Source organism: Cnephaeus nilssonii (assembly GCF_951640355.1).
Source record: "Cnephaeus nilssonii genome assembly, chromosome: 3".
Classification (NCBI taxonomy): Eukaryota; Metazoa; Chordata; class Mammalia; order Chiroptera; family Vespertilionidae; genus Cnephaeus; species Cnephaeus nilssonii.
Window position 1 is genome coordinate 50,978,088 of NC_137074.1, and position 19,131 is coordinate 50,997,218.

Below are 19,131 nucleotides of genomic sequence, written 5' to 3' on the forward strand. Positions count from 1 at the left end.
CATTTGCCCATTTAAAAAATTATGTGTTTTGTTTTCCTTCCTGATGTATATCTCTGATTGTGAACTCTCCCAATAGGTGATGGGAAGCCATTTATAAGAACTCCAGGTAGGATTCTGATATTAGATCTGAAAGTTAAAAAGCTCTCTCTGAAGGCAGTGTGGAACACAGACTACAGAAAGGAAAGACTAGGAAAAAGAGCTGAGTCCTTGAATTAGAGATAATGGCTGTGGGAATGGAGGAAGAGAAGGCTATTTCACAGACAAAATTATCAGGACAGCTAATGAATATACATTTCTGCTTGCTTACAAATGTTATCCTTAAAGGGTCGGTCTATATCAGTTTCAGTTAAAGAGACAATCCTTGAAGGTAAAATCAATATCTATACCTGGACATAAATGTGATGTTGGTAATACCATTTGAACTTTGGGATAGATGGTAATTGTTTATTGTGACTCATGATACTGACTAAATAAGTACTTGGTTCCAACCACTAGGCAAAAGCAAACATCATTTGGGAAAAATTAACTTCTGTAGAATTAGATTTACTAAAACATGATTATGTTCCTAGAACATGCCTGACATACAGCAGGGACTCAATAAATATTTAACAAATAAATTGAAAATAGTTCCAAAGAGTTGTATCAATCAACTAAAAAGAAAACCATTACATTATGTATATTTGCATACATTTAATAAATACTTAATAAACACCCAACTACATACAAATTATTATATGTGACATATAAACATAAATGATGCATTACTGGAAAAACTGTAGAAAAATTGTTAATCAATCTTACCTGCTAATATTCTGTACTTTATGCCATGTCAGTTTTGATTCCAATTTTCTGTGTGCAAGAGCAATTACACGGAAGCCCTGTTTAGTGTAATCCTCTAAAACATTTTCAAAATCAACAGGAACTTTAAAAGGAAAAAATAAGTATCATTGTTAGAATTGCTAATAGAAGCCTATATAAATATTAGAATTTTATTCAAATAAAGTTGGCTCCTTACTTGTTTCAGGTTTACAAAGACTGGCAATGACCTCAGGTGCTCCTTTCATGTAGGCATCCATTTTTTTATCCCCTAGCACCCTTGCAACCACACTCATACGTTGCAAAGCAGAAGAAAATGGGAACTGGCGAACAATTCCTATCTCATAAATAGCCTGTATAATTTCAAAAGATGCACGAAGTATTTATTATTCTTTAAGAATTAAAACAAATATACTTAGTTATAAAGTAAACATTCTTCACTCACTGGAAGTTCAAGCAGCTCCTAAAAACAAAACAAACAAAAAAATAAATAGTACAGATTAAGTCCTTAAGATAAAAAACAACTATGTATCCACAAAACAACAAGAAACTTCGATTATTTCAGTTATGTTTCAAGACTGCTTCTCCCCTGCCTCCCATATTTAAAAAATATATTACTGAATATTTTCAAATATTCTGCTATTCTAAAAATATTAACATATTAAATACTAAAATAAACTGAGGGAACAAATTTAAAAACTCACTTCTCACATATTCTTTTTATTAAATTCTAGGAATACAGTTGCAATTTAAAGGGATTATTCACCATGTCACCACATTATCTCAATCACAGGGCAGTAAGTTATTCAGTAAATAGGAAGGAAAAGTAACGGTACTGAGAAATATATCTCAGTATTTTACAAAGAATACCAGCAATATCCCAACAATAATTTCCAATAAACATAGTTAAAATATTCATATCTGCATGAGAGTTAAAGGACATGATTTCATCTTCTACTTATATTTCAAAGTGAGGATTGAATGTGGGCATCAACAGTGTAATTCAGCTTAAAGTGGTTTCGCACCATTTCCTGGTCTCCTGCAGGTGTAGATTCAGGAAGCAGTTGTTTTGGAGGACGAACCACAGTTGGCATAATTCGATTATGAAGTGCTGTTTCCTCTTCAGTTGCTTCTTCCAAAATCTGAAAGGAAAACATTCAACATATTACTTTATAAAATTGAATCTGCTGATTTCATCCTAATAATCCTATCTAATAAAGAGGGAATATGCTAATTGACCCTCACACCATCGCAAAGATGGCAGCACCCACAGCCAATGAGGGAATATGCTGACTGTCACGCCCTCAAAGATGGCGGCGCCCACAGCCAATAAGGAGGGAATATGCTAATTGACTGCCATGCCCTCAAAGATGGTGGTGCCCACAGCCACAAGATGGCGGCACCCAGTCCCCTCATCCCGCCAGGGCAGCAGGCGGGCCCGGCTGCTCCAAGCGCCTGCCTCCAGAGTACCCCAGTCCCCTCAGCACCCCAGCGCTGGCCCAAGGCATAAGCAAACCTCGGATGGCAGCTGCCTAGCCGATGCCCAAGGCACAGGCAAGCCTCAGGTGGAGGCTGCCCAGGCGATACCAGAGGTGCAGGCAAGCCTCGGATGGTGGCTGCCCAGCCACCCAGGGCCACCAGAGGCTCAGGTAACCAGGGCTGGCCGAGGCTTGCACTGCCAGCAGGAGCAGCAGCAGAGATGTGATGGGGGCGTCACTTTCCCCTGATCGCCAGGTCGCCTCCCGCCCCTTAGGGCCCCCGCACTGTGAGAGCGGGCAGGCCGAGCTGAGGGACCGCCCCCCCCCCCCCCCCGGCTCCAGTACATGAATTTTCATGCACCGGGCCTCTAGTTTTTAAATAAAACACTATGTCTATTTTTAGTGAAGTTAAAAAAATTTGTGTCCAAAAAATAAATGGGCACTACTAGATTATTAACATAAATAAAACAAAATATAAACAAAACTAGTTCAAGTCCTAGCAACTCATGGGAGAGAGGAGGAAGAGGTGAAAAGCGGAATAAAATAATAGGGAAAAAGTTCTCTAATTTTGCTTCTATTACTCAGGGATTCCTTTCTGCTAACAGGAATGGGTTCAAAACTATATGGAGCTCAGATATGGTTAGTAGAATGAATGGATCAAGAAGTCACTGAGGTCCAAAGATATGAGCTTACTAGAGGCCTGGTGCACGAAATTCATGCATGGGGGGGTGTCCCTCAGCCTAGCCTGCACCCTCTCCAATCTGGGACCCTTTAAGGGATGTCCAACTGCCCGTTTAGGCCCGATCCTCCCGGTAGGATCGGGCCTAAACGGGCAGTTGGACATCCCTCTCACAATCCAGGACTGCTGGCTCCCAACTGCTCGCATGCCTGCCTTCCTGATTGCCCCAACCACTTCTGCCTGCCAGCCTGATCACCCCCTAAATACTACCGTGCCAGCCTGATTGATGCCTAACTGCCCTCCCCTGCAGGCCTGGTCACCCCTAACTGCCCTCCCCTGCAGGCCTGGTCAACCCTAACTGCCCTCCCCTGCAGGCCTGGTCACCCCTAACTGCCCTTCCCTGCAGGCCATCTTGTGGTGGCCATCTTGTGTCCACACGGGGGCAAGATCTTTGAGCACATAGGGGCAGCCATCTTGTGTGTTGGAGTGATGGTCAATTTGCATATTACTCTTTTATTAGTTAGAATAGAGGCCTAGTGCATGGGTGGGGGCCGGCTGGTTTGCCCTGAAGGGTGTTCTGCATCTGTGTGGGGGTTCCCTTGGGCATGGAGAGGCCTGGGTGAGGGGCCTGTGGTGGTTTGCAGGCCAGCCACGCCCCCCGGCGACCCAAGCAGGAGGCCCTGGTATCTGGGATTTATTTATCTTCTATAATTGAAACTTTGTAGCCTTGAGCGGAGCTAAGCCTCCTGCTCGCTCTGTGGCCGCATTCATTTTTGTTGGGACTTATTTATCTTCTATAATTGAAACTTTGTAGCCTCGAGAGGAGGCCAAGGCAGGCCAGGGCTACAGAAGCTTGGCTTTCCCCATCGCCGGGGGCAACTCAAGCCTCCTGCTCTCTCCAGCTCTGTGGCTGCCACCATTTTTGTTGTGATTTATTTATCTTCTATAATTGAAACTTTGTAGCCTTGAGCGGAGGCCTGGGCCAGCCAGGGTGTGCAGAAAGCTTGGCTTCCTCCATTGCCAGGGAAACCCAAGCCTCCTGCACGCTCCATGGCCACAGACATTTTTGTTAGGATTTATTTATCTTCTATAATTGAAACTTTGTAGCCTTAAGTGGAGGCATGGGGCCGCCAGTGTGTGCGGAAAGCTTGGCTTCCTCCATTGCCAGGGAAACCCAAGCCTCCTGCTCTCTTCGTAGCCGCAGCCATCTTGGTTGGGTAATTTGCATACTCACTCCTGATTGGTTGATGGGCGTGGCTTGTGGGTATAGCAGAGTGATGGTTAATTTGCATATCACTCTTTTATTAGATAGGATTGTTTGTTTGAACACTTCTAGTTAGGTAGGATACCACTAACCTAACCCCTTAACCCTTTGCACTCGCTTGCTTTTTTCTCGATTCCTTTATTCTAATGCTAACCATGTCGAGTCACACTCGACATCCGAGTGCAAAAGGTTAACATTTATTTTGAAAACAATTTCTTTTGGTAAAAAATTCAAATAAGAATTTGTATTAAAAAGACACATACATGGCCCAGCCACCATGGCTCAGTGGTTGAACGTCAACCTATGAACCAGGAAGTCAAGGTTCTATTTCCAGTGAGGGCACATGCCCAGGTTGTGGGCTCAATCTCCAGTGTAGTGCATGAAGAAGGCAGCCGATCAGTAATTCTCTGTCATCACTGATGTTTCTATCTCTCTCTCCCTCTCTCTCCCTCTCTGAAATCAATAAAAATATATTTTAAAAAACACATATATGTGACAAACTAATTTGACTACAACTGGAAGAATCAACCAACTGGAAAAAGATAGGGAAGGGAACTATGCCTAATTAGCCAACTTTATACAATTCTAAGACACACTTTTTAACATCTCCAAAATTGGGAGGGATCTTATAGGGAGTCAATCACACCAACAAATAGCAGTAGTACCAAGTTATGCAAAACATTCCACTGATCCTTTCTTGTAAGACCAAGCATCAAAGCATCTAAGTCAACAAAACACACTATTACACAAACTTATTTAACACATTTATTAAAATTCTATAAACAAAGCACTAAAATCTACTGAAAAATCTATTCAGTTGGAGAGAAATTTTGGAGAACATAAAAATGAATCAGTCCTATTTTGCTTTACAAATGAAGTGGGTCTCCTTTAGGAAATTAAATTTGATGAGTATTGCCCAGCCAACATGGCTCAGAGGTTGAGCATCGACCTATAAACTAGGAGGTCATGGTTCAATTCCTGGTCAGGGCATATGCCCGGGTTGCAGGATCCATCCCAGTGTGGGGTGTGCAGGAGGCAGCCAATAGATGATTCTCTCTCATCATTGATGTCTCTATCTTTCTCTCTCTCTCCCTTCTCTGAAATCAATAAAAATATTTAAATAAATAAATTAAATAAATAAATTTGACAAGTATTTACTACTGTGAGCTTTCAGGAGATGGCAAAGCATGTATCTACTCATTCATCTCCTTCCCTTTTGATCAACAAAACACACACACACACACACACACACACACACACACACACACACACACGAAGTCCGTAAAAGTAAACGAAAAGGAAAGCAGGGAGAGGAGATTTCCAATAAGGACACAAAAGGCAAAACCGAAACATATTGATGAATATAGCAATAAAGGAAACAGGACCCCAGAATAAACACAAGAGGACATGCAGGAGAGGTGCAAACATTTCCTATCACCCAGAATAGCTGAATTAAATTAAAAAACAAAACAAAACAAAACACAAAATCAAGGAGTCATTCCCTACAGATATGGACGCCTTTCTCAGAAGAAGGGCTCTAATGTGAGGGTTAACATTCTAGAATAAAATACCGCTTATGCAAACACTTGGAGTGTGTGAGGAATCCAACCTGAAGACTATACTGCTCCTCTGAAACTGAAGAATGCCTACTGATTGAGAACCCACCTTGACAAGACACACAAGCTCCCCCTAGTCAGCCTTCCTATTCAGGGAGATGCTTTTCAATAAAATAGTTTTATATACCAATGGGCAAGGATAATAACCTTACTACAACTACCCAGAGCTATCAAATGGGACCTTTATTCTTAAACTAGAGGCCCAGTGCACGAAATTCGTGCATGGGGGGGGAGGGTGTCCCTCAACCCAGCCTGTACCCTCTCCAATCTGGGGCCCCAGTGGGATCGGGCCTAAACGGGGGGTCGGACATCCCTCTCACAATCCAGGACTGCTGGCTCCCAAATGCTCACCTGCCTCTGCCTGATTGCCCCTAACCGCTTCTGCCTGCCAGCCGGATCACCCCCTAACCACTCCCCTGCCAGACTGATCGATGCCTAACTGCTCCCCGGCCGGCCCGATTGCCCCTAACTGCCCTCCCTGCTGGCCTGATCGCCCACAACTGCCCTCACCTGCAGGCCTAGTCCCCCCCAACTTCCCTCCTCTGCTGGCCTCATCACCCCTAACTGCCCACAACTGCCCTCCGCTGCAGGCCATCTTGTGGCAGCCATCTTGTGTCCACAAGGGGGCAGCCATCTTTGACCACATGGGGGCAGTCATCTTGTGTCTTGGAGTGACGGTCAATTTGCATATTACCTCTTTATTATATAGGATATGCAAGTACTATCAAGATGTATAATACAAACTGAAAGCATGAAGAAAGAATAAGAGTAGGGAAGAAAAACAAAAAATACCGACCCACAGAAAATAAATCATCCAGAAGCCAGAAGGAAACTTTAAAAACAAAACTATTATTGCATCTATAAAAGAACTGAATGCTGTGAAATGGTTAACAACCAAAGAACATAAGCCAGCACATAGAAATTAAAATTATCAATGGCTTCCCTGGCTGATGTGGCATATGGTTGAGCGTCATCCCATGCATCAAGAGGTTGGCTGTTTAATTCCCAGTCAGGGCACATGCCCAGACTGCAGGCTCAATCCCCAGCAGGGGGCATGCCAGAGGCAGCCAATCAATGTTTCTCTCTCCCTCTCCCTTCCCCTCTCTCTAAAATCAATAAGAACATATTTTAAAAGTAAAAAAATAAAATTATCAATAGCAAAACATTTAGAAGGAACAAACGCAAACCTTTGTGTGTTTGTAAGGACAGAGAAAGGAGAACATGGGTAAAAAGAACACCGAGCCCAAACCGGTTTGGCTCAGTGGATAGAGCGTCGGCCTGCGGACTGAAAGGTCCCAGGTTCGATTCTGGTCAAGGGCATGTACCTTGGTTGCGGGCACATCCCCAGTAGAGGGTGTGCAGGAGGCAGCTGATTGATGTTTCTCTCTCATCGATGTTTCTAACTCTCTATCCCTCTCCCTTCCTCTCTGTAAAAAATCAATAAAATAAAAAATAAAAAAAATAAAAAGAACACCAAAAACACATCACTACTCTATCCTTTTTATCTGAACAACAAATTGTGATGCTGAAGATCATCTTACTGACTCAGGCTTACTGGCCCAAGTTACTGATAGCAGATATCCATTAAACACATAAAGCAGTGCTCTGAGCAGGTCGTCTCTATTAAAGGTGTTTAAGTGAGTCAAAATAACTAAAACAGACTTTTTTTTTTACACAATTACAATGAATTCTCTCCTGTGATACACCTTTAGAAATTACATCGTTTCTTTCATGGTACAAGATAGACTATCATCAAAACAACCTGTAGAAACAATCCTTCTGCAAGGTAATTTTTACTCTATTTTTCTGAAGTTACTTGTGCTTTAAAATATTAAACTTACCCATCCGATGGCTTCAAACATTTTCAAATCAAGTGGATCACCAGAAAGCACTCCTTCAATTTTTGTGAGTGAATGGCAAGTAGCCATACAAGCAACAAACTGAGACTTTACCAACATCTCATTGCAAACATTTTCTTCTGGCAAAAGAAAACTAAATAGATAATGTACTGAATTAGATTCATAAATTCCAAGACTCGAGACAATATTCTAACAATATTCAGGTTTTGTCATTTTAAAAATGGAAATAAAATGTTTGCATTTCTGCATATTTTTAACTATAGTTTAGGAATTCAAAAACATTTATTTCCTTCCATGAAAATTATACATGACTAAAATACGGTATTATCTTAGATTCTGAATAACTAGGCCAGACATAACACTGTAGAAAACACTAGACACTAAATAACAATTAAAACTCCTGCCTATGGACATATGGCAGATTAGAATACATAAAAACTCTCTTACAAAAACATGAAATGAATGTGTAAAACATAATCCTTTAAATGCAAAACTGAGCTCATAAAAAAAAGAAAGGGAAAATTTTAAGTGCCAGAAATAGGAGGAAAGGAAAACAGGAGGGGTATGAACTTGAGCAGATGCTGTGACTACCTGGGAAAGAAGGAAGAAGGGAGGGGAGCCCTCTTAGGGAGCCATCTAATGACTTGAGCTTTAATACCCACACAGAAACAGGAGACAAAGTCTGGGCCACAGACAAAGTAAGGACTTGAAACTAAGATAGCCAGCGCTCTTCAACAGCTACATCCCTGGAAAACAGTATGCTAGAAAAAAATTTACACACAGACCCAAAGGCATAACTAAGAATAAGCTTATCTCTCCTTACCTCCTAACCCCTGCCTGAAGTTCAAGACAATACCTAATATCTATATATTTACTGTACACTAGGCACTGTTCTAAAAACTTTGAATATATTTGACTCATCTCATCCTCACACCATAAGAAGGTGTTTTATTATCCCCATTTTAGAGATGAAAAAACTGAAGCAGAATGCTTAAGTAACTTGCCAAGGTTACCTAGCACAGGTGATAACAAGGATTCAACCACAGGTTTCAGGGCCTAAACTCTGAACCACGGCACTACTCACGATGGGATTTGGATTTGAATATATGCCACTGCCTGGTCCAAAAATTCCCCAAGTTATGAAAATAACATTAAAGTTTGTCTGGTACCACTAATACCACTCTTAGCCATGCTCTTGGCCAACTAAGGTCAAAGCTCTCTAGAAAAAGAGCTTCCATAACACAGACACAAAGGAAGGAGTCTCATAGGAAAATCCTGCTAAAGTTGAATTCATAATTTAAGAATGCACCAGGAAACAATTCTCACTACTCAACAGACACAAATAAAGACAGAATTAGAATCCCTCAAATTTCAGATAATAGAATGGCAATCTAAAAAATGCAAAAAGGCATTTTAAATTAAAGACTTGGAAAAAGAACAAGACACCATGTGGGGAGAAGAGGAGAAGCAGATATGGAAAGAACCAAATGAAATTTCTTATCCAACATATGGTTAGAATTTTCATGTGAAGAGAAAATAAGAATGTGGGAAAGGCCATAATGGAACAGAAAGAAGTAGAAAAACTTCCATAATTTATGAAAAACCTAAGTCCTTAGCATCAAGAAGCAAAATGAGGCCTCCACAAATAAAAAGATAGTGAAACTACAGAAATCAAACATAAAACAACAAAAGAGGAAAAAATATTATTAAAGAGACCTGGTAAGACTTCTCAACAGCAATAACAAAAGGAGTCAGGAGAAATGGAATAACACCTTCAAAGTGCTGGGAGAACACAACATTGTGAACATAATGGCACAGGAAGACAGAAGTAAAGATGTAGGGGGGTAAAAAGATTGAGAAGTAAAGATACGCAAAGCAAAATTAGGCAAAAGAAAACTGAAGTGTAACTATATAAAAACATTATATGAAATAAAATTTAAGGCAAGATGCATTATTGGGGATAAATAAGTTCCCAAAGTGAGGACAACTTATTTACCAAGGAGATGTAACAACTATGAAATTACATGAACCAAACAATAGTCAAACTACCACAGACTTTTGAGAGGAAAAAAAAAAATAACATAAGCACAACTGTAGCAGTAAAACTTCTAAGCATCAAAAAGACAGTAAAATGATGATAGAATGGTGTAATATTTTTGCAATGCATAGTACTGAAAAAATTACCATCCAGAAAATACAAAGGACTTCAAACAAAATGAATAAGATATAGATTAACAACACAAAAGAAAAATTAGGCTATAAACTTGCAATACACAGATGGATGTGAAAATATGCTCAGCTTTCTAAGTAATAAAGAAACTACAAGAAAAGCAACAATAAAATGTAATTTCATATCTATCCATTTGGCAAAAATTAGCTCTCTGACAATATCAGGTTTGACAAGGATGTGGAGCAACAGGATCTCTTCCCCACTGAGGGAGAGTGAGTTAGCACCACCATCACTTAGAGAGCAATTAGGCAATACCTACTAAGGCTGTAGCACTGTCTATGCTATATCCATAACCCAGCACTGACCTTTTTAGGAAGAAAGTGTACTGAAACTCAACTAGGTGCTCACTAAGAGTTGTGTATAAGAATGTTAATTGCAACACTGTTTGTGAAAGTGGAAGGTAAAAGGGAGGGGGAAAAAATGAAACTATCCTTTAGAAGAAGAAGTTATTATGGTTTAATCATATAATGGAATACTAAAAAACAGCTAAGATTAATAAATTAGATCTATACATATCAACATTGAGAAATCTTCAAAACAATGTTAAGCAACAAAACAGCAGCAAAAACACGTACAAGGGTATCAATTGTGTACATTTTTTTTATAGCTATATCTTGTAAATGGACAGTTACATATGTAGTGAAAATATAAAAACGTGCAAAGGTAATAATAGAACACAACTTCAGAATGATGATAGAAAAGGGGTAGATTAAGCTTTAGCAATACCTGCAATATTTTAAATCTTTTAAAAGATCTGAAGCAAAAACTACAAAATGTCAACTGTTTAACTTCATGGTGGGTATACAAGCTGTCTATTACATTACTTTTTTTCTTTATGTTTGAATGTTTCATATTTTAAAATATTTATTAAAAAATAATTAATAATCAAGTGTATTAGTAGCTAATATTTACCGTGTATTTTCCACTCGTTGAATCCCCCAAAGATCTAAACCATCTTCAGTAAGAGTTCCAGTCTAAAAAAAGTACACATACAAAGTATGAATAATGCCTCCAAAAACAAAAATCATGATAAACTCTGCTACATATACACCATGGAGAACTATATACAGCTGTAAACAAACAAATGAACGAAACAGTAAGAGTTCCATATACTGGTAGAGAATAACTTCCAGGACAAATAGTTAAAGTGGGGAAAAGGGTGCAGATCCTTGGTATGGATCCTCTATTTATAAGAAGACATATGCGTACATCTGTATATTTATAGACTTATATTATTAAAAACAAAACAAAATAGTGGAATAATGCACCAATTAACCTATAAATCAATAAAGGATGTCTACATAGGAGAACAAGATTAAAGCATAAAAAGGAAGGGAACAAGTTAAATTACATCAGGGGAAGCAATCAACCAAATCCAGGATATAAATGACCTGGTTTCAACCAGATGACTGGGAAGAAAAGCAACTGTTACAGATTAATTGTAGCTAATGAAATCATTTGGATTCTGACTTCAAAACAAACTGTAAAATATTAGAAATTTTTTTTTTTTTTTAGAAAAGCAGGGAAATGTGAATATGAACTGGATATTAGATAATACTAAGGAATTGCTAATTTTGTGAAGTGTAGACAGTTATAACGGTATTGTAATATTTTAAAAAACAACTAGAGATACATACTGAGGCATATGGGTGAAATGTCTGATGCTGCCACCTTCAAAATGAGAAACTAGACAAAGATTGACAAAATGCTAATAACTGTCAAAGCTGGGTATTGGGTATGGGAGGGTTTATTATAGTTGATCTTTTCTCCACTTTTATGTCTGCTTCTGCTTAAAAATTTTACTGGTAATGTTTCCAAAGAAGAAAAGCATAATTGAAATTTTCTAAACAGATAATTATGAAATTTAGTCTTGGAATGTGATCTCTTTTTTTAACACAATATTTGTTAAAAAATATTTTGTCTCCTTTGGGTGGTGAGCACATGATGCAATATACAGATGACGTATTATAGAATTGTACATATTAACCAATGTCACCCCAATAAATTTAACAAAAAGTAAAATGAAAGCAAAATGCAAAAAAATATTTTGTCTCCCATTTTTTTCTTTAATAATGAAGATGCACAAAAATCAAATTCTTATCATATCAGTTACCCAAGTTTAATTCTCAAAATAAAACTTGTAGGCAAACTAATTTCAGTTGAGAAAAGGAGAACCCTTTGTAAGAGACGAGGTATATTTCACACAGGTACAAAATTTTTATTTTCACATAAAATAGAGGAATCAGTGACCTTCATTATTTTTAAATATATTCAATAAATTATAGAGCAAACACTAAACATATATACTTAATAGCAATAAAATTCCAGTAAATATATCTGTATGGAGTATATTCTGTTAAAAACATGAAAGATTAGAAAGTCTTTACTACTATTACTACTACTACTACTACTACTACAAGACATAATTTTGGATATGAATAATTTGACAACTGCAGATTTGGGCAAATAAGCAATATCCAAAATATTAAAAATTGAAAAAATAATGAGAAATATACAAAAATAATACATATGCCAAGTAAGTTGAAAAAGAGGACCATTAAAAAATGTGTGCAAATTGGTTGATAAAGAATACAGAAAACATTAATCTAAGTATTTAAAATCTACAAAGTAACCTTTGATGATTATGAGGTCCTGGCCGGTAACTCAATTGGTTAAAGCATTGTCCCAATATGTCAAAGTTGTGGATTCGATTCCCCATCAGCACACATACATGAGAATGATTATGAAACTGAACCAACCTTGTCAAAGCAAACAAGATTCAGCTGTCCACATATATTTATCCTTTGGGGACTGATACAGAAAATACCAATTTTTTTCAGTCTTCTTTGAGCATACACAATACCAGCAGTCATTGCAGCAGGAAGTGCAGGTGGCACAGTGATTGTAATGATATCAAGAGACTCAATAATTATTACTCCAATCTCCACCTATAATTCACAGAAAAGTAAGTGTCAGACCCCCCCAATATTTACTCATCTATAAGGGTATTTCTTTAGTGAAAAACCTAGAAACCATTTTCAATTTTATATATAACAAGTGTGTGTATATAAACACTTCTATTAGCCCTTTATAATCTTTTCCCTTAGAAATTCTGCAAAATAGAAAGTTCAATATATTGTCAATGGACTGTGGAATGACAGCTATTTTTAAAGAAAATTGTCCTTTAATATAGTAGCTCTACATACTTCACACACTACATACTTTGAAGTTCAACAAACATTTGTCAGATACTGACTCTTACTACAAGTACTGCACTGTACCAGTCTTTACAGGAAATAGAAAAGAGAAATTTGACAAGGTCCCTCAGCTGTATCTTCAATTAATAACAAATAATTTTAATGCTATATATCCCAGAAGTTAAAAAAAGAGAAAATAAAGCTTTTGGTATGTGGTTAACCCTCCTTTTTTTAAATCATAAAATAGCAAGACCATCTAAACCAAGCCATTCAAAAGAACTTCCTGCTATGATGGAAATGTTCTGTATCTGTACTTCCAAACATAGTAGCTACTAGTGTCATATGGCTTTCAAAAGTTAAATTTAAATTACATTAAAATTTTAGTTCTTCAGCCTCACTAGCCACTTTTCAAATCCTCAGTAGTCACATGTGATAATTAAAACTCAAACCCTACTAAGAGTTCCATGTACATACCTCATTTAAAATGCTATTGATAATAGTGTAGATAAACCCAATGGCAGCCACCGCCACAAGACACAGAAGAAACAAGTAGGCATCTCTGTAGAGTTTAAAATCCGTTGGTTTGGGATACAATATGGAACGAACAAGCTGTCCTTTGGAAGTACTAAATCCTTTTAAAAATTTTAAAGAAGAAAATGACTTATATTTTTATAAAAAAATTAGAATTCTCTCAAAAGAGAATAATCATTCATTCATTCATGTATTATCACAGATTCGTGCACCAGTGGGGTCCCTCGGCCTGGCCTGCGCCCTCTCGCAATCCAGGACCCCTCAGGGGATGTCAGACTGCTGGTTTCGGCCCGATCTCCGCAGGCCAGGCCAAGGGACCCCACTGGTGAACAAATCTGTGCACTGGGCCTGTAGTATACATATAAGATCTTTGATTAATCTCCTCCCGCCCTCTCCCTACCCCCTTCCCTCTGAGCTTCATCAGTGTTCTATGTTTCCATGCCTGTGCTTTGAGCATCTGCCCCCTGGTGGTCAGTGCGCATCACAGCTACCGGTCAAACAGTCACTTAGGCTTTTTTATATATAGACTAGGAGCCCGTTGCACGAAGTTTCGTGCAATAGACTTTTCCTTCACCTGGCTGCCGGCACCAGTTTTCCCCGCCAGCAGCAGTTTTCCTCTGGCCACCCGCCGATCAGAGCGCCTCCCGCCAGCATGATCGGCTACCCCGAGAGGAACTCCGATCAGGAGGCGCTCCGATCGGCGGGTGGCCAGAGGAAAACTGCTGCTGGCAGAAAACTGGTGCCGGCAGCCACACAATCGGCCACCCCGAGTTCCGCCACCAGCATCTTCCGCCGGCTCCATGGGTCCTTCCGCAGCGCTGGCCTAAGCAGCGCAGGCCGTTTAGACCAGCGGTAGGAGAGGGGGTCAGGGACTCGCGAGTCCCCGCCCCCCGCTCCTACCGCCAGCCAATCGGCCACCCTGAGTCCCGCCCCCGCGCCTCCAGCCAGCCCAATAGTGGGCGTAGCAGAGTGATGCAATTTGCATATTACCTTTTTATTATGTAGGATGTATTGGCTTCGGGTGTACAGCTTAGTGGTTAAACAATCATATAATTTACATAGTGTTCTCCTCGATATTTCCAGTACCCCAAGTGGTACCATACATAGTTATCACAATATTCAAAACAGAATCTCTTTTTAAAACATTCAGTAGGTGTCAAATATGCAAGAAGAGATATGTTTTACCTGTTCTAACTACTATGGCCTTGACAAGTTCTCCAGTGTAGAAACGAGTTTGAATAACAGTAGTCCCACAAAACAAAGTGTGTCGTTTATGTATTTCTGGACTATATAATTCATCTCCCATTCCTTTTATGTCCACTGAAGGATTTGGCAAATTTGTCTTTGTCACTGGAACACTTTCTCCTTAAAAACAAAAATCATAAGTTAGAGCATAGAAATCAGCGGCAAACACATACAACTTGAAGTGTTAAATAACATAAATGTTATCATACTGTTTACAATAGCTACTAAAGTAGAGTTCTCATAATGGATAACATAACTTACTAAATTAGTTTTTTGTCTACCCATGTCCTTAGCCAATATATCAAATCTTGTCTGCCACAATAATTCCTGAAAGTGATCTGTGATTCAAAGATAATCATTTTTAAATGATTGTATCAAGTTTCAAATAAGGAGACCAGGTAAGAGTTGCCTTAGCCCCAGGACCTGTTCTTTTATCCCTAAGAACTGAACTGGAAAGCACTGTGCAGCCTCCAGCACACAGAGATGTGAAGACCTATTCCTAACCCCCAGAAACAAACACAAACACACCTAGAAGGGAGAGAATAATAAGTAGTAGGGTAGTTCTCTCAGACAATAACAAAAAAATTCTTTTTAACACTGAAATTTAATTCTGTGTAGCATCCACAATTCTTGCTTCAAAGCCAACAAGTGTGTGGGGATACTTATGTGTGAGTGTGTTTTAAGAAAAATTCTTAAGTTTGAAAACATTATATAGGAATCACTTTCTTGCCAGACTGACTATGACAATAAAAAAAAATTCATATGATAAGAAAGATATAAAGCTCTATCTTCAGATTGTGAATTTCAAAAAAAAATAATAATAATCATTTTGAAGTCTATTCTCCCCACTTTAAGAAAAATACAGCATTTAGTCCCACTGTTAACACATCAAATAAGGAAGCAAATACACTGCATTCTCTGTAAGCAAGGGCTTCTTTCTTCTTCCCATACTATAAAGCATTTCCTCATATCAAAAAGAGTAAACAGGAGCATGCCAAGAAATGCAGTGATGACCAGCATGGTGATTTAGTATCACAGCTGAGCATAATGCAGAATTTGGTCCCCTCAGAATAAAAATAAAAAAACAAAAACACACTTCAATATCCATGACATTCATAACATTCATAAAGAAAAGATAAATAGCACAGCTAATTTTGAAATAGATTCATCAGCAACCACTTAATCTACTCTCATTATAAACAACTCATCTGATTTTCCTCATTTCATTTAGTTTACCTGTTAACATGCTTTCATTTACAATGCAAGTACCATTAATAAGTACTGCATCACAAGGCATGATAGTCCCATTTAATGGAATGACCATAACATCTCCCGGCACAAGATCTGTAGAAAAGATCTCTTCTCTTTCTGGGTTTAAAGAAAGAAAAAGGAAAAAAGTCGGAAAAGAATATTCTTTAACTTAGAATAAACATAAGCAAACAAAAGGTCATCTGATCTCAATGAAATGTTAAATATAATGGAGTTAACAGAAAAATTCCAATAAACAAAATGTTTCAACAAAGAAAATGATTATTCCTTAAGCTAACAAAGCATGGTGTTTAATGTCGGCTAGTTTGTCCCGACAGGAAGCTAACTGTGCATAGGTAATGCCAAGTCCTCTCTGACCAAACAGGTGGGTGGGCTCCAACATTCATTACAACACTCAAGGATCAATTTTAGCTAAATAGCCCTTTTAGAAAATAGTAAGTCCTCATGAGATCCCCTGCAATGGGTAAACATACTCGAATTTCTATAATCCCTTGAAAACAGAAGCAAGCATTGAAAATTTTAGCTACTTTCTCTTTTAACAGCATTTTTTACAGCATTCTACTTCTTGTTGCCACCATTTATAATCTAGAAAGTCTCATTGTGTTCTCAATATTCCTAAAATCCTAGTATTTCAGACATTATTTTAAATAATTTTTAAATAAATATTGTGATATATTATCCATTTCATTATTTCCTTAAAAATGTGTATACTATATTCAAGTTAGCTAAAGACTTTTTAAAAGATCTTCCCAAGTAAAAGGTTTTTCTTTAGGATTGCCTTATATAAGGTTTCCCCCCAAAATGTATAAACACTTCAGCAGCTGATAGCTGTAGATTCTATTTTATTTTGAAAATGAAATGTATTTTAATAAATACTGCCTTTATAGTGTGTATATATTTTTTTGAGACACCCTGTATTTGGACATTCTCTCTCTCTCTCCCTCTTTTTCCCACCTAGGTTTAATACTATCCTCAGAAGACAGTTACATTAGTTTGTAAACAAAAATGGGTAAGAAAACTATTGTTTGTGACAGTGTGTAGGACAAACACTCTTTCCTTTGTAAAAAAAACAACAAAAAAAACAAAAACCCACACACACACAAACAACAAAAAACAACAACAACAAAGAACTACTTTACTAAGCTATGAGGAAAAAACTTTTAAAGGATTCTAAGGATATTTAGCACATAGATACAACAATCTTCATTTTTAAATAAGATACCTATTTTTAAAACTTTTAAAGCTGTTAACACCACTTGAAATCCCACTCCTCTTAGGTCTACCAGGAAATAAAATATCAATGATCTGACAGACTATACGAAGGGGATAGGACGCTACAAGCTGAATGGTACCTATGTCCTAGCATTCCCCGTTATCTCCAGCAGCAGCAGAGCAGGAAGAGGAGCACCAATAATCTGACACATCTAACACTGCAGGCAAGGGAGACAGACAGATACTCCCAGCTAAAATAGCAAACGACCATGAAGCACAGGGAAGGAGTAACCTGCTAAGCCAAACGGTTTACACTTGAATGAGGTATACTGAGCCAAGAAAATGGAGACTGATTTGGTGTTCCTCACAAATCTAAGCAGCTACAGCCCCCAAGGCCCATGATGCTCTGCTACCTCCCCCGTATCTCCTTTACCTCTTTAATATCTCACCAAAATAACATGACCAAAACATTATCCATCCCTACAATTCTGCTTCTCCTTCTATTTAATTAAACTATGTTAATTAAACATCCATCCCCCAGCCTGACATCACTCTACCACCTTGCATCCAATGAATCGTAAAATCCTGTTCCATGGCCCTACAAATAGCTTTCAAACCCACATTTCTCTCCATTTCCACAACCTTCACCTTAATCCATTTCATGCCTATAGTATTACTTCCCTCTAAACTAGTGTGAACATGGTAGTCAGAATAATTTTTTTCAAAAAGGCTAATAATGATCAGATCACTCCTGTTTAAAATCCTTCAATGGCTGTCCATTGCATTTTGGAATAAGTCAAAATTATTTAATATGCCTTAGAAGGCTGTCCATCATCTACTTTTTACATCTGCCACACTGAATTTCTTTCAGTTATTACTGAAAACCCTCTTCCTCTCCCCACTCATCCCCACCATATTATCTTCTCACCTACCTCTTATCTAATTCAACCACTTACAAAATACTTTTTTAAAGAAGCCATCCCTGACATCTACAGTAAATGAGGGCTATCTAATAAGCTCCCTGCATTTGTCACACTTTATTATCACGATTTATCATCTGTCTTTCCAACTAGTCTGAAGTTTAGTGACGCAAAGACTATGTCCTTCTTGGTAATCACTGCATCCCCAGAGCCTAGTATAGTAGCTGTTACATTGTAGAAAGAGAAAAACACAATTTCATATAAGTGAATTAATTTGATACAAGCTCAGAGATGAGTACAAATTCACACATATATTAAGAAAAGAATGTATATATAACACATGGGCTTGCTTCATATATTAGTGCTTAATGGAAATCTTTTTTGGTTTATTTTTGTCAAGAGTCACCTGAAGAACTTACCTTCATTTATTCTGCAAACTGAAACTCTCACAGTACTGTGAGCTGCCACCATGTCATGCAACATAATATATTGCTGAAATAAGAAAAATAAATAAAAAATAAAAACTAGCTAATATAAACCACTCTTCAATATATTAAAAAGCAAGGGTACTATAAAATAAAGTTAATACAATAAATGCTTATAACTCTGCCCTTAAAAATGTCAAGACTAAAATATTTTAAAAATTATTCAATGTTTTAGCTAGACAAAAGAAGAAGCACTTTATCCCTGAAAACATTAGAACCAGTCTATGATAAACAACTATAGACCCCTACTAAGGCCTCTAAGTAGTCAAATAATAAACTGACTCTAAAAAAACATCTGCCTTCCCCACCTCAAAAAAGGGACATATTCAT

The 19,131-nt window shown here is 38.0% G+C and overlaps 1 protein-coding gene across 4 annotated transcripts in view; it reads right to left on the reverse strand.

Annotated features, from left to right (window-relative positions):
- ATP13A3 (ATPase 13A3) overlaps positions 1 to 19,131 on the reverse strand; it is a 99,073-nt gene that overhangs the window by 38,597 nt on the left and 41,345 nt on the right. For all 4 annotated transcript variants that reach the window (XM_079766726.1, XM_079766727.1, XM_079766724.1 and 1 more), the window contains 11 exons: positions 18,736 to 18,808; positions 16,152 to 16,283; positions 14,856 to 15,035; positions 13,614 to 13,771; positions 12,702 to 12,890; positions 10,855 to 10,916; positions 7,695 to 7,845; positions 1,842 to 1,958; positions 1,262 to 1,279; positions 1,016 to 1,169; positions 802 to 922 (listed from right to left, as the gene is read on the reverse strand). In XM_079766726.1, the coding sequence (XP_079622852.1) occupies positions 802 to 922; positions 1,016 to 1,169; positions 1,262 to 1,279; positions 1,842 to 1,958; positions 7,695 to 7,845; positions 10,855 to 10,916; positions 12,702 to 12,890; positions 13,614 to 13,771; positions 14,856 to 15,035; positions 16,152 to 16,283; positions 18,736 to 18,808 (1,355 nt within the window). The remainder of the gene's footprint in view (positions 1 to 801; positions 923 to 1,015; positions 1,170 to 1,261; positions 1,280 to 1,841; positions 1,959 to 7,694; positions 7,846 to 10,854; positions 10,917 to 12,701; positions 12,891 to 13,613; positions 13,772 to 14,855; positions 15,036 to 16,151; positions 16,284 to 18,735; positions 18,809 to 19,131) is intronic.